We start from the raw sequence: 16,452 nt of genomic DNA on the forward strand, positions 1-16,452 counted from the left end.
TAACATCAGAGGTAATGTTCATATGTTGATTAATGGTTTTCTTTCGTTTTTGATGTACTGCAGAATATTTTTATAAAATCCCAGAACAGGAAAATCACCTTCATGTTTTTCTGTTTTATCTTCAGCTACTTTCACACAAAGGCATCTGCTGTGACGCTTACACCTGTGATAAAGTCTTGTGTGTGTCAGCTTCCTTTTTGATACAAAAATATGTAAATGTACTGATCTGAATTATAATATTTCTGACTGTCAAAATTTCCCAGATTTGAATCGAATCGAATTAAATCGAATCGTGGATCGAATCGATTCGGGACCTTGTGAATCAGAATTGAATCGATTCTAGAAATCAGTGACGATACCCAGCCCTAGTCTAAATCTCCATGGAAGCAATTTTGCAATGAAGGACATAAAACAACAAATAATGTCCCAAGAGTTTAATCGACTTCCAGGCAAGAGATTGAAGCAACTAACAACAGCTATCCCCGATAAGACATGGTAGTAAATACATTAGAGGGTTACCTAGGCAACGAGTGTCCAGAAAGCCCGCCAGTGACCATGAATGGGTTCCAATGTGGCCGAAGATTCAGATAGTGGGCTCCACCTGGTGCATAAAGCTGTTCATGACCAGGCCAAGGTCAGACTATAGTCAGCCCTCTATTTTCTTTTTATTTTATATTTACTAATTACAGAGATGGGCAGTAACGCAACTGTAATCTGTTTACTTTTTTCAAGTAACGAGTAAAGTAAGGGATTACTATTGCAAAAACGGTAATTAGATTACTGTTACTTTGCCGTAGGAACGCTGCGTTACTGCGTTACTAAAACCGAGATTTTTTTGCGAGAATGTCTCATGACAGTGACGTAAGCGAGTGTGACGTTCGTGACAACAGCTGTCTGCAGATCAACAATGGATCATATATCGAGTGCGCAGTGTTGGGGAGTAACGGAATACATGTACCGCCGTTACGTATTTAAAATACAAAATATGAGTAACTGTATTCCGTTACAGTTACCTTTTAAAAAGGTGGTATTCAGAATACAGTTACTTTGTTGAAATAAATGGATTACACTGCGGTACTTTCCTGTTTCATATTGTCGCGGGTCAGGACTGTTTGGGTTTTGTTTGACAGCTATGTTCTGTTGTTCCAGGCGGCAGCGTTACGGTTGCCATGGTTACAGGGTGACGCTCTCTCTCTCTGCGACTGCGTGTTTCCTGGGTGAGAGAGCGCCTTTTCGTTGTTGTTGTTGTTGTGCTAAGCTAACAGGCAGAATGCTACGAGCATAGCTCTAAAGAATGTAGCCTCATGGGCAGTGTAGTCCGTGCTGCAGGGAGAATGCACTGCCATACACGTTATGTGTCTGTGAGCGCGAGGAGGGAGAAAAAGGGGAGTGGAAAGGTACGGGTTGTCATCGAGGAAAAACGGGAGCTGGAAGCATGTAAATATAATAATAACCACTTCAGCCAAGAAGAGTGCCTGACGAGCCCAGTTGTAAGTAAGCTATTAAGACTCGACTGTACACCGTGTTCGTGTTTTCCTCCGAAAACAATAAGTTCCGTTGGAGCAGTCTTTCAACGCCTCTCTCTGTCTCTCACAAGAAAAGTTGACCCAGACAACAAAGTAAAGCTATTTTTCGGCTACGAGCCGACAGGGACCCCGCCGTATTAGTCAGAGGTCCCTTTACTACAATTCGGAGTCGCGGACCTTCAGTAATAGTAATAAATCACACAGCAATAGTACATTCACGTAGTTGTAAAAAGCATGATAATATATTAAGTAATCCAAAGTATTCAGAATACGTTACTCTCATTGAGTAACGTAACGGAATACGTTACAGAATACATTTTGGGGCATGTATTCTGTATTCTGTAATGGAATACATTTTAAAAGTAACCTTCCCAACACTGCGAGTGCGGGAGAGAGTATGAGCGTGCAGCGTTTAAAGCGTGGAAGTACTGACCTTACTTTGAGTTTGGTTCCATAAAGAGTGACAAAAACATTAGTGTCCCTTGTGCGTTGGAAGAAAACTTCTTTTTATACCGAACACATAATTTAATTTTTGCTTGATGCATAAAGTTAAAAGCTTAAAACTAATAAAACAAGTTTTAAATAGAGACTTTTACATTTGATTACATTTTGTATGATGGATTATGCAGAAAAAGTAGAATTGGGCTGAAAGATCTATCGCTTTATCACCTATTCAGGTTGTAAATCGTGTTTTTAAAAAGTAACTAAGTAACTAAGTAATTAATTACTTTAGAAAATAAGTAATCAGTAAAGTAACGGGATTACTTTTTGGGGGAAGTAATCAGTAATTAGTTACTGATTACTTTTTTCAAGTAACTTGACCAACACTGACTAATTATTAATTAATTTTTGTTGTTTAACCATTTATAGTTTCTGTTGCTTTTCAGCTAAATTATTCTGTATCTAAAAAAAGACCATTTCTTTTAAGGTTCATTGATTGCACGATGCTTATAAACCCAGAGTAATACTGCTGAAGTATCTTAATTAAGACAATTATTAATTATTACTTTTACCATCCAGCTGAGACAAGAAGGCTGAAGAAAAAGTGAAGTAGAAAGTTTAAAGCAGTGCTGAACACAAACTAATGTACACAACTGTCTAGACGAGTGAACTGAATGGACGAGTGCGGAAAATTTCTAAAAAAAAAAAAAAAAAAGTCAAAGAAAACAAAGAAATATTATGTAATAATAAGTTAAATAATGTATTACACACAAATGCTTAACTGTGTGAAAACATCTGTTTATGAAGGATGTCCCAAGTAAAAGATTAAAAATGGTTCATAATAATTTAGTGATAAAATGTCATATTTCAACTGTGGTAATTTATGTTAAAAAAAAAAAAAAAAAAAAAAGAGTCATTTAATTAAAAATATATTCTATACAATCAGCATTAGTTTTTCTGTATCTTATTTTGAAGGAGTAATATGTGTTCGCAATGCATTGTGGGAAGCAGAAGCTATAGTCAGTTGGGAAAAAAATACATGGTACAGAAAACCTGGCTGTGTTTAAACTTCATCTCCTGTGGCCTGAATCTTTATATTAGGGCTGCACGATTTTGCATAAAATGAGAATCACGAATTTTTGGCTTAGAATTCAGATCACGATTCTCTCACAATTTTCTTTTCCAGTATAAATATTTATTGCACTTATTAACTGCACATCAACTTCGTAACAGTTGAAACTGAACATAAAAACAATAAATAAACATAAAAACAACAAATGTCTCACGTTTTGTGGTTGCCGCAAAATGTTGTACTGCTTGAAATTCCGTCTCCACCGTTGCTCGACACTGCGTGTATAGAGCAGGTAGTGCAACAATAGAAAAATAGTTGCAGGACGGCACTGTGTAGCGTTTGTCTAGGGTGTTGATCATTTTCCTAAATCCCTGGTTTTGCACAGTGTTGATGGGAGCCATATCTTTGGTCAGGTGATAAGTAATAGCCTCCGTAATTTCTTTGTGCCTGCGGAAGTTCGACGGGTATAGGGAAGCGCTGTATAAGGTTCCCGTTATTGATGTTTGGGTGGTTGACCAGGACGGATTTTCTCCTGTCACTTTCTCCTCATCCCTGACGTGCTCTCCGTTGTTTTTTCCCTGCTAATTTTAGCAGCCAGCTTCTGTATCACGTGGTATAAGGCTCCGCCCTTGTCATTTATTGAGCAGGAAGAGAGAGCGCTTGTTTTCATGCAGATTACGTCCCGGATCAAAATGCAGTACAATCGTCGTCGTTGTTTTTTTTTGTTTTTTTTTGTTTTTTAAATCGTTGTCATTTGGAAATGAGATCGCACATAAGTATGAATCGAGATCGCGATTTTCTAACGATTAATCGTGCAGCCCTACTTTATATACACCATCGAAAGCAATGGCTTTTCACTCAGCACTTTCATCGAGTTATTCAAGCCACAATTGTAAAAGATTGTAAGCCGTCGAGAATACCGTAATAAAGGAGCAAGACGCTCAGTTTCCTGGCTCATGAAAATTTAGTTTGGCTTGCTGTTGACCTGCGTTAACATACACAGTGTATCCAACACGTAGCGATAACAGTATAAAGGATAACCAAGCCTTCTCAGAATACAATGCACCACCTTGACAGATGGAAATTAAATAAGTGCATTAAAAAGTAGATGGTCTTACCTGTTCTCTGTGATCCAAAAGTAAGAGCAACTCTGTTGAGCAGATCTGGCTTTGCATACTGGTCCTCATCAACCCGCACCCAAAAACAGCCCTCTGACATTTCTTGGGGACGAATCTTAAAATACACAGCCATAATTTAACATCTTTAATAAACCAGTTAGGGCTTGACAGAGAAATATAAAGATTACTTAATTATTTATTAGTCATATTAAAGCCTCGAGATATAGTTTCCCATGAAGACTGACACCAAATGTTATAAATAAATAACAATAAGCACACCACCAGGTATTTGCATTACTTTCCAGATTAATATAAAGTACAGTATTCCCATTACTCAATGAAATAGTTTTCCTCCTTGGAACAATAACATAAAGTCAGCAGAACCTACAATACAGACTAAAATAAAGAAAGTCAGACAAGCAGGTAGATAAATAGATAGAAGTTGGTAAAACCTCAAGCTTAATTTTAAAAATATATTGAGGAGTCTTTAAATTGAATCCATAGTCTATCAAAGAATATTTTCAAAGTGAATACTTCCTTTAATCACCAAACACTGGTAGCACTGCTGATGTTTTGAAGAATCAACTATCTTTCACTGCATATGTTTGTAGTTATATTAAACTGATCTCGTTGTCACTGTCAGCAACTGGCTTTGAAAGGCAATTAGAGCCAAGATACAAACACTGTTGCGTGACTCAATATGCCGGACCTTACTAAAACACTTGTGAATATTAGATTAAGCAGAGTCCAATGAAACGCAACACTAACGGAAAGCTGACTTCCTCCTGTATCTATTACATGTGTAAATTGCCAGCTGTATTTTTGTATGTCCACCAAAGCCAAACCTTTCAAGTTCTTGTTATATGATGAAGAAATGAAGAATGGTCAAATTAACACCATGAAACTCTGGTGCAGATGTGGATCACCTTGTTTAAAATTGCAAGACAGGGCACTGACCTCAGCAAAGATACCCTTACTAAGTGCCACTCTATTAGGAAAGTGATAAATGAGTGTCACTGCATTAGGACTGCTGTTTGTGGGCAACAGTTGGAAGTTGAACTCTTATTAATGAGAAAGTTTTACAACAGCTTTGTCCCAAACACAGCCATATGCAAGGGTCTTCCACAGCTGCAGGACAGGTTCTCCACATGTCCTACAAGAATGTTCTCTGTAAATTTCAAACATCTGGTTTAATTTGCTGAACATCTGTACTGTTGTAAATCTGACATTAAATTATTAATCAAACCACAAACTAACATCGCTGGTGGTGTGAACTAATATTGCTTTGCGGATAACAACATCTGTATTAGTACCACAGAGGCTGCTCTGACAATAGCATCTGATCATCTGTTATTTTCAATTATTTCTGTCTTGGCACAAAGTGAGAAAGTTGTTGTTTAATTCTCAGAGAAACACCTGTACTTAGCAGGAGCTGCCAATAAACATCAGGAACGAAGTAGAGGGTCTCTACGTGGCCTAAATTTTAGTTTCTTCTTTCAAAGTTTTTGAAATACTTCATTTTTTATAATGTAACATACACTACGGTACATTGTACCAACTGTAGTATGTTACATCTGTGAGTCTTACCTTGGACCAGTTCAGGCGCTTCATGGAGGTTTCAGGCTTGAATTCTTTCTTTGGCCTGAGGCCATAAGGCAGAGTGTGGTGGGTAGGTGAGCCTAGACCACCCCCAAATCCAAGAGGGGGTGGTGGGGGAGCACCAAATGGAGGAGGCATTCCAGGTGGTGGAGGTGGTGCAGGACAACCAGGTAACGGAGGCGGAGGGGGAGGTGGTGGTGGGACTGGCCCAAGAGATGCTGGAGCAGGAATTGGAACCCCAGATGGGATTGTTGAAGAAGATGATGCCTGTCCAGCATTGGCCGGCCCCACGGGTACAGCTCCAAACTGAAAATTCAAGCAAAATAAAATTCAGCTATAGAAGTAGAAATAAACGCACACACACACATGCACGCACAGAGCTCAGAACTGAAGCAGTTTTGAATTGAACAGTAAACTGTAGCCTGGAATTTAAAAAATTATACTTGAAATACAACATCATCAATTAAATTTCCAAAACAGGCTGAACAAGGCTGATGATACGACAACTCAATCAGCCAGTCCCAGAGTTCATAGTTTAGGGCTCCATGCTATTGCACTTAGCTTCCAACTTGAAATGTATTTTCTGCAGAATGAACGCCTTCGTATTTCATTTATTTATTTATTTTTTAAAAATCACGTGGCAGTGAATTCACATGTCAAAGAAAACAAAGAAAAACGACTTATTGGGGAGACCAAAAGCAAAACAAAATGTGCTTATACACCATGTTCTGTATTCTTTCCTGTGTAATACCTCTACGGTATGGATACCAGAGCTGTACTCTTTCAACCATTCAGTAAAGGCCAAATGCTCAGAAAGGGTCCAGATACTGTTAAGATCATACACACAATGATGTTTTTTCAAAAATACAAAAAAACAGAAATGCTATAGCTTTGTAAATTGTATCATATAGAGCAAATGGCTTATTGATCCATGCACCAGTTTTAGATTAAAGACGCCGACTAAAGGTCAGCCCTGGGCTCTTATTCTGCGTCTGCAGGGAAGAACACCTTTGCTGAATTAACAAGCACGAGTGAAAGTCTGTTTGGTGGGAGCGAGACTGATACAGGCATGGTCAAAGACAAAGAATGTATGCATGCACCTGCACCGGTTAAATGTACCATCACCATTTGAACCAAGGCAGTATTTGAGTATTCATCCTGTGTTTGCTCACTCAAATTGAAAAATTATCATGGAAAAAAAAGGAAGTTCTTTTCCTCTCTCTGAGTGTGTAGTTATCTTGCAGTGCCAGGGTGTAGGAGTAACTCTCTGGAGTGTTGTGGTATGGGAAGGGGGGGCTGAAGGGGTTGTCAGAATAAATTGCTTTTAGAACAATTTCCTCTTATGGGATAGAGATCAGAGAATTAGAAATGGCCAACATGGAGGACTGGTCAGTATTCCTATTAGACTTAGTGTCAGCTAGCCAGTAGAGCAGCCTCTATGTCAAACCAAACGGCAGGCTCCAGTGAATAAAACCCCCACCCCTATGCCGCAACCCTAAATAACAAGAACATCTCACCATTGGAAAGTAAGAAAAGAAAGTTGAATTGCATTTCAATGCAATATTCAAGGGATTTTAATTAGTAATCCAATCCAACATTTTCTTACATCTCACATCCCGTTTCGAATAAAAACAAATGTACAAAAGTACCTGGGACCTGAAGGCCTGTAGCTCTGCTTGGAGTTCAGCTATTTTTTCTTCACACTTGACCAGCTGAGCTTGTGCCTCCTGTCTGCTTAGAAATTCCTCATCAAACTGAAAAAAAGAGCACCAAATATCCAGTTTATTCAACCAAGCACACATAATACTGACTTGGAATATAACTTGAAATTAGCTGATTTCAGCTAATGGTAGAAACAGATACAATTACACTGCTACATTACAATAAAACATTGTTTTATTATATCTCACTTTAAAATGAAGTTTGCGTATTTTAAGGTCAGTCTGGTCATTATTCCACAGCAAGATGTCACGGTTGCTAACTGATGTTTACAAAAACCTATATGGTTGTTATTCCTATGGCCTCATTATATTTAGATTTTTAGAAGAGTTTGTGTTTCATTAGTACCTTATTTTATACAACACATTAGTTTAAATGTCAGCATGCTATATTTTTGCTTCCTTTTGTCATTACTTGCCTTCTGTGCCAGTTCCGAAGCTTGTTGTTCATATTCATCTATTCGAGATTTATCCACGCACACCTCTGAAAAACAAAAAACAACTAGTCAGAAATTATCAGTGCTCTACTGAAAAAAATAAAGCTATCAAAATTGTGCAACTTGCCTAATAGGTGGCTAAAGTCGACATCGAGGCGCTTGCGGTAACTGAAATCTGGGTCAGTGCCACTACGGTGGAGCACAATTTGAGAAACACATTCCTCAATGATCTTAAAGTACTGTGGCCTGCGAGCGAAGATAAATGAGACAAAAAGTATAGAGAGATAGTTAGAAACATACAACTGTCTTTGAGCCACAGGCACAGGCTTTCAAGCAATTTTAATCTTTTATTTAACCAGGCAAACCATTAAGAACAAAATGCTCTTCACAATGGTGGCCTGATAATGGCAAAGAAACCTTAGTGACAAAATTTACACTCGCTTTTCTCTGCTGTAATAAAATTAACAATTTAAGTCACTCCTGGTAGCTGCATTTAAATGACATCAAATACTATGCATGGCGATCCACTGTGTTTACGCTACGTTACCTGCAGATGACATCAGGTTGCTGCAAGGTATTCGCATACAGTTCTACAAACATTACGCAGGATATCATATTACAGGAAATCGTTTCTGTCTTCAGTCTTTTCCAACTTTCCTTATTGTAAAAATGCCGTTTCATCTTTTATTCATGACATGCTTAATGGTCTGAATAATACAATACAATTTATACCATTTATGACTCAAAGTACAGCAGACAAGTTAAATAAAATTGCCATCTCCCTCTGCAAACTTGTGGTGTCAGATGTTCATGTTGTGTGACTTTGCACCACTCACACAACAATTTGCTGGCAAAGACTTCTTTTGATTATCGCAGATGTTCAAAGCTTTAAGGCTAGCGATGCTATTAGTTGGAAATTGATTACAATTTATTAACACAAAATATAATCTCTATTTAATACTGAAATTTTATGCACTGCATTGCTACACACAAGAAACAGTGAGCAAAGACACTCTGTGCTCAAGGCCTAATGCTTTCCGCTTACTGTTGTACTTTAAATAAGGCCTGGGACTGCAAAAACACCTAATTGTATTTGTTAGTTTTAATCTGTTTAGTGTATGCAGGAAGAACATGGCTAGCAAAAAGATACGGGAAATGTGCCCGAAATCTTTTACAGTTACTGTATTATATCAGAGAAAGTTTAATATACTAACAGACAGCTCTAAACTAATTAGCATATTACTGAGTTTTTTTTTCTTGTTGTTTTTCAAGTAATAGGTAAAATTTGAAAACAACTCACAAGAAAAAAAAAAAAAATCACAACATGGTACACTTTACATGCACAAGCATATAATTACTGCAATTAACACTAATTAATGGAAATTATACATTTTTTCAACTTTGAGGGGGAAAAAATATGCACACAGATACCTTAATGCAGAGAATAACTACATAATTCCCAGTTTGGCCTCTTTTGATTTTTATTTAATAATTAAACTAATAGTGGTGTATCAGATGTCTCGCACTATATCAAATATTGAAAACCTATGCCAACAGGAAATGGAAGTACTGTAAGGAAAGAGAAAATTTATCACAATTTTATTTATTTAAAGTTCTGCCCCTCACTTTGCTTTTAGGAGGGTGGTAATGTGTTTGCTTACATACATGTGTCCATATATACCACAAATTTGGTATTCACTGAAGCAATATTTAAGCTTTCTGTAGGACAGGGAATCAACTGTGTTGATTGTGGAGACAGTAAATTACTAAAGTGAGGTAGATGCTAATGTTACACAGGTCCCTGTTACAAGACCCTTTGGGTTCCTTCAAACCTAGCGCCTTAATAAAAGCACTGTTTTGATGATAATATCAGCAAACGCTGAGTAATTGCATTTAAACTGTTTCATATGGCTCTGCTGGACACACTGATCACAAAATAACCAGGGCCAAGCCTCAATAAGCAGAAGGAAATAATATAATAACAACAGATGACATGCAACGCTGGGAGGCACAGTGCTATTGTGAGTTAAAGATAAAGTGAATGTTTGATCTGTTCATTATCTTACAATGATCCCGCTGAGAGTCCTAATCCCTTCCACACCAAATCATTAACTAATACTTTGATACTTACAAACAGTGATTAATCAGGGATATTGGTTTCCACCTCTTCCTAAAACAATGCAGATACTGCATCTCATAATACCATGCATATGATTCGAAACATTAGCTACACAATGGAATCACTGAATCAAAAACATTAACAAAAAGAATTCCAATAACTAAAACCAGTGCAGTTCATCAGAGGGACCACATTCAGACAATGCCTAATCTGCCACTAAGGACAATCAACAATGCAAGACAAATTTCTTAAGCAAACCCAGTACACATATTTAACAGAAATACTATAAGCTAATGGAGCCTTAATCACTAAACTACAGGGAGAAATATGTTCATTCCATTAAGCTACTATTTTTAAACAGTCCTCACAATACTGATGTTAAATTATAAGATGAATTAGAGTGAATTCATGTTCTAGATAAAAACAAAATCAAAGGATAATGTATTATTTTTTTATGGTCAATTTTTAGTACTTTTTCCTGATGAATAATTTAAAACATAAGTCAATTATTATAACTGCTAGTTGTTATTAGAGATGGACCGATACGTATCGTTCCGATACTGACCTAAATTACTGGATCGGATATCGGAGAGAAATAAAAAATGTAATCCGATCCGAAGTATCACAAAATCACCTCACAAAACGCGCTGATTGGCGTAACCCAGCTCAGCGCATTGGAGCAGTATGTGTCACGTGATAGAGCGGCTGTTGTCTGCGAGACCTGTCGGCAGTCTGGTGGAGCCTTTGGAGCCTCGCTATGCTTCCAAACAGTGTCATTTCATCTCAGAGAAAACTATCCCAGAGGAGTAAAGCAAGTGTGTAAGTGCATGTCTGAATGTTTGCATAGTATTTCCACGTTAAGCTTAACAACTGATATATGGAGCCACAGCTGGACTGGTCGTCGGAGTTCCATATTGATGTGAAAAGGAAGAGACTTGTTCCATACTTCAGGTAGAATAAAAAAAAAACCAAAAACAAACAAAAACAAAAATACAAAGCTGGAGTTATCCTGTCTTTGCTACAAAGCTGACTCTTCTCTCATTCTCTCCCCTCCCTCCCCCTTTGCTACTTCAATCATGAAACTGATCAATGACCAGCTGATCGTTTTTTCTGCCGCAAGTCCCGTCTTTCTTGTTTGTTTATCGCCCACTTTGCGCCAGAAAGAGGAGACCAGCAGATAAACAACAGCAGCACGTTTAAGCTTGATAAGCTGTTGTTAGAATTGATTTAATATTAATTTTTAGTTTCAGCTGATGTTTGCTGGAGCCACGACTGTAAAAGCTGCTGGTCATGATATCCGTTTGGATATGTGGTAAGAGGGAAACATGAAAATGAATCCAGGAGATGTCCTTACTGAATCATCAGAGCTGAATAATGATGGAGAAACAGGATTACATTTTAAGTGACATGAATGAGTTGAAGAGAAGTTATGAACTGTTTCTGAGAGACAAATAACACCAGGATCCTTTTTTTTTTTTACGTAGCTGACGGCTGGTAATTGTGCAGGGGCGGGTCTAGCAAAGTTTTGCCAGGGGGCCAGGTAGGACATTAGCAGGGAAAAGGGGGGCACAAAAAATACTTTTCTTTGATATTTCATTTAAAATGACTAACTTGTTGATTGCGTCGATTAAGCATCACGAGGCGGGGGTGGTTCCCTTTTTTTTTTTTTTTTGTGGGAGTTGGCAATCCTATTAGTTAGGTTGTTTAATATTTCTGCTAGGTACACTTTAAAATACCAGAATAGGGAGGATGGTGTAGGTTTAAGTTTGTTAGATTGATCAGTGTAGCTGAACTATAAAATGTTTTGGGTGCAGTGTATTTTTTGCATACAGGTATAACAGAATAGCTTTACTGTTTTGTTTTTTAAAAATTGAGCATGAATTATACAAATTGCAGCAAGATATTTATAAAAAAAAAAACAGTTTTATTGATTAAAAAAAACACACTATATCGGATTCATATCGGTATCGGCAGATATCCAAATTTATGATATCAGTATCGGTATCGGACATAAAAAAGTGGTATCGTGCTATCTCTAGTTGTTATGTGTAATGTTCTGCCTTTATATTAAATTAGAGAATAGAAGCTGAAGTTGCATATCTCAGACTACCACTAGAAGGACCCCACGCACCACCAGTGGTACGCATACCACAGTTTGAGAATGACTGTTCTTGATAAGATAGCTGATCTCACGGTATAGCTGACATCAATTGGATATCTTTTCTTATTGTAATCACTGAAAATTTAAGTAAACAGAGCCTGTCCTGGATGTATCATGGCTGAACAGTTTAAATTAAACTCAAATTAAACTCTAGAGTTTAACCCCTTCAAAAACAAATAAAAACAAAATAAGAAATCAGAGCTAGCATTTTCAAATCATCTAAATCTCATAGGTTTGGGGGTTTTTTTGTTTTTTTTTATAATGCAAATACAGTATGTCCCATATTATTATTATTTGTCTGAAAAAATCCTTTAAAAAAAAAAAAACAACAACAACAACAACACAAAAAAAGTTGGGCCTGGGAAAGTTGCCTAGTTTAAAAACCCATGCTAACATACCTGGCTAAACATTTCCCAGCTCATTAGATTCAGTGGGGATAAAAACATCCTACAGAAACGCAGCTTTTCAAAAGCAGGGATGGGCAAGAGTTCAACACTCAGTGAAAGACTGTGCGGGCAGCTAGTTAAACAACAGAACAGTACTTCTCAAACTATCAATTGAAAGACATTGGGGGCCTCATTCTCTCAGTTCCAGTTTGTGATGCACTGTCTATGTACAACTCTAAATGTTATATATAGTGATTTACAAATCATTGATTTTAGGTTTTCTCCTCTCTTCTTACCATTTTTTAAGATGGCTTCAAAAATTGTGTACTCTAGACAGTTACATCCCTGCAACAGGGAGCAACAGTGTATGTTTTTAAATGTATGAAATATTTGTGAATGGTTAATGATGTTTAGCAAAGTGAGGGCAGTCACAGAAGCACCAGTGCTTAAATAAAAAAAATGTATATATTAAAAATAATAATAATCAGACAGAGCTAGAGAAGAGCACCAAAAAGGTGTTGTTTTTTGGCAGGTGATGCATTTTGTATTCTTCAGACTAAAGCTCCATCTTTTGATCAAGCCAAGTCACACCCAACAGCAAGAGAACCAACATAAAATAAGCCTTTGAAAAGCACCATTAATAGGAGATGAGAAATGCTCTGTAGCAATGGCTTCTGTAGATGGCTTAGAGATGAAAGAGAAAGCATTCTCTTTGTTAACCAATGTCATTGAGAGGGTTCAAGGCGGCAAGAGCTAGACCTCCACATAAGCTCTTCAACAGTGTACATCATTAACAATGTTCAAAACTGCTTAGACCCTGAGATGTGTGTGCATTTAGGTAAAATGTGACATGAAAATGCAGTCAGAATACAGTCTAGAGACTGTAAATTACATTACTATACTCTGCTATTTTTAAGAAAACGAATAAGGCAAACCAATAAACCTGATTAGTGAACAAATACATATGAATAAAAACTACTAAAGGAAAATTATAAGTATACAAGTAAACATGTAGTCTAAATAAGGAAACATTTAGCTGATTCATTTAACTGACAAGTAAAGCATTACTCGATTCATTAAACTGTGTGTGTGTGTGTGTGCGTGTGTTTGTGTTGATTTTTACCTGATCAAGTGGTCATTTCGTATAAGCACGAGGTGCTGCAGTATAGAGAGGAAATATGGCTCTGCACTGCTGTCCTTTACCATGCTCTGCACAATACTGAATATATCACCTGCATCAGTGCAGCGAGTCAAGGATTTGTATTTCAATGTCAACAGTGCAATTTCACGTAAAAAAGAAGGTAATGACACAAAAGTAAATGTAAGAAAAATGTGTTTTGACTCTAATTTACACTTTTGTTTGCATAATGTCAGAAATAATTTACCTTAACTGGATCCCATGAATGTCTCATAAGAAAATTAGGCACAATTACAAGACACAAACACTGAATCATAAATCCAAATTGCATGTACCTTTTTATAATAAAGACAAGGATATTCAAGCTCACTCTTAATGTCTTCCAGTCTGTGAGAGAACTCCATCATGTCCTCTTCTTTGTGCTCCTCAAATACCTTGAGCTGAATGTCAAGGGCCTCATTCCTGATGACTAGCAGTTGCTACATAAGGATCAAGGTGCAAAAAGAAGGTGCATAAAGAATTATGCAAAATTAAATAGTGAGGAAAGCTCAAGATCCTTTATTAAACTCAAGTAAAGACGAGGAGCTCATCCTAACTGTGATTATTTACAGGTGTGGGCACCAGCGTTTTACTTTCATTTATTATTTTCTCATTTTGCTGGCAACAACAACACTGCTTACAAAAGTTAAACATGTTAGCTAGATGGTATAAAAGCCAGAAGGAAGATTATTAGCCGAGACACTAGAAACTTTATTGGTTTCTGGCTGTCGCACAGACAGAGGACGTGCAAACTCTCCTCTGTGTTTCATGAATTATTTGCTGGAGTAAAACGACGATATTTCACTGAAGTGGACAACTCATTTTAATATTAATGCAAGGTGAGTCTGAGTTTATATTGCGTTCGTCTGTGTGTGTGCGTTTGTGTGTGGTGGTTATATTTTGCTTACCGGCAATATCTCTTTCAGGCCACAGCGCATAAATTCATTTCTAATGTGCAGCCTGAAGTCCAGCTCATCAGGGGATGTTACTAGTGCATTGATGAGCTGCATGCATGCCACCTGCAACATGGGGGTACACAGAACAAAGAGAGTGTGAGAGAAGGGAAGAGAGCAGAATGAGAGAAAGAACCAAAGAAAGAGATGATGGACTTTTTTCCAGAAGATGATGAAAAGCGTGCTGGCATGCATTCTAAATGAGCCATGTCCCTTGGAAGCAAAGGACCATAACTAATGCATGTCTATTTTCTCCAGTCACCAACTGGGGGTGGGGGCTGATTTTAATATTAATGTAACAACTGCAGCCCCATATACACACACATACACACACAACTAACCAACTGTCAATTTAAGGGCAAACTTGCTGTTTTGAAAGCAGTTTTTCACTCCCCTCTGAGTTTGGTTTATTACGCAGGGACAGCTACATTGTGTGACTCTTCAACTACCCAGGCAAAGATAAACAGAAAAATCAATTATTGACCAGTAAGGCAATCCATTCATGTGTGAAAAGACAATATGGCAATGCTAGATATTCAGGTGATGTTTAATTTGATGGCACACTCTCATCTTTGGTACTCCAGTTTACTAATACCTGTCACCAAAGAGCCTCTTTAATATTGTAACGCTACTGATGTTACAAAGTATCACAGCACCTTTGTATTGCCTGCCAATAAGTCACCAACGCCATCACAGGTCCCCACCCACACTCAGTGCCAGATTTGGCTTTGTGGATTTTAGTAAAGTTCAAGCTGAAGGGTCATCTTTTGACATAGCACAAGCTGCATATGGTACTTACAGAATGCTATTTCCAAGGAGCATAACAAATACAGCAGGAGCTCCGGAAAAAGTGTATCACTGCACAAAGCGATGAAGGGCCTAGTGGTTAAAATTAAATCATGTAGTTTTTACTCTAAATGGGAAGTCATGGAACTCTTATCACACCTTCAGCTTTATATTTGAGATAACAAATAAGACAAATATGAAGACATTGAGATAGGAGTATTAAGAGACAATACTGGTATCCTCAATTTTAGTATTTATGGTTTAAAAAACGTTCCCTAGGCTGACACTATGAATAAAAGTACCGAAATAGAACAGAAAGCCTGTAGCCACACATTTCAATGCTTAGGATAAAAGTGTCTATGCTTTAATAATGCATGGGGTTAAAGGGGATTTGTGCTGTCTATTAGACAGTCGAGGTAATAACAAAGCATCAATAAAACACAACAAAGTACAAAGGGCAATGTTTGTTTGGCCACAGATGAGTTCTGTGTATTTAATATCCTTGTGTAAAGTAAATTCTACCTTCTAGTGCACTGGAAAAAAATCCTGGTTGTTATTTTTCCCCACTTCCTTTCTATAAATACCTCATTTTAAATTCCAGTGTCTCCCCTTCCCTCACCAACTATTGATTTTTTTTTTCTTTCGGTGAGAACTGGTCAAAGATAATTATACAGTAAACTGAATGTGAATGCTATTTGGTACCTATCACAAGGTACTACAAACAAAAACCAAATTCTTATTCCAATAATATGGAAAAGATGATTTAAGCTTCATTATGTGTGCCTCAATTATTGCTCATGTTATGGGGAGCTCTGTTTAACAGTCACACTATATAAATGTTTTAAAGGGACAAGAAGTTTCCATAATTTATATGATTACATTTTAACATGCAAACCTGCACTGTTTGAAACAGTATATATGCAATGTTTAAGTGTGCTTGGAGAGTAAAGATCCAAACA

At 37.3% G+C, this 16,452-nt stretch overlaps 1 protein-coding gene across 3 annotated transcripts in view; it reads right to left on the bottom strand.

The window, feature by feature from the left end:
* The window catches only part of LOC146639886 (protein diaphanous homolog 3-like), a 166,672-nt gene that overhangs the window by 124,436 nt on the left and 25,784 nt on the right, over positions 1–16,452 (bottom strand). For all 3 annotated transcript variants that reach the window (XM_085356212.1, XM_085356196.1, XM_085356204.1), the window contains exons 10-17: positions 14,663–14,773; positions 14,076–14,194; positions 13,701–13,817; positions 8,039–8,157; positions 7,894–7,958; positions 7,406–7,510; positions 5,745–6,062; positions 4,158–4,272 (exon numbers count right to left, since the gene is read on the bottom strand). In XM_085356212.1, the coding sequence (XP_085212338.1) occupies positions 4,158–4,272; positions 5,745–6,062; positions 7,406–7,510; positions 7,894–7,958; positions 8,039–8,157; positions 13,701–13,817; positions 14,076–14,194; positions 14,663–14,773 (1,069 nt within the window). The remainder of the gene's footprint in view (positions 1–4,157; positions 4,273–5,744; positions 6,063–7,405; positions 7,511–7,893; positions 7,959–8,038; positions 8,158–13,700; positions 13,818–14,075; positions 14,195–14,662; positions 14,774–16,452) is intronic.

The sequence above is a fragment of the Diplotaxodon limnothrissa genome, linkage group LG1 (assembly GCF_057381915.1).
Source record: "Diplotaxodon limnothrissa isolate DT_005_m linkage group LG1, D_limnothrissa_male_GT1.1, whole genome shotgun sequence".
Taxonomy (NCBI): domain Eukaryota; kingdom Metazoa; phylum Chordata; class Actinopteri; order Cichliformes; family Cichlidae; genus Diplotaxodon; species Diplotaxodon limnothrissa.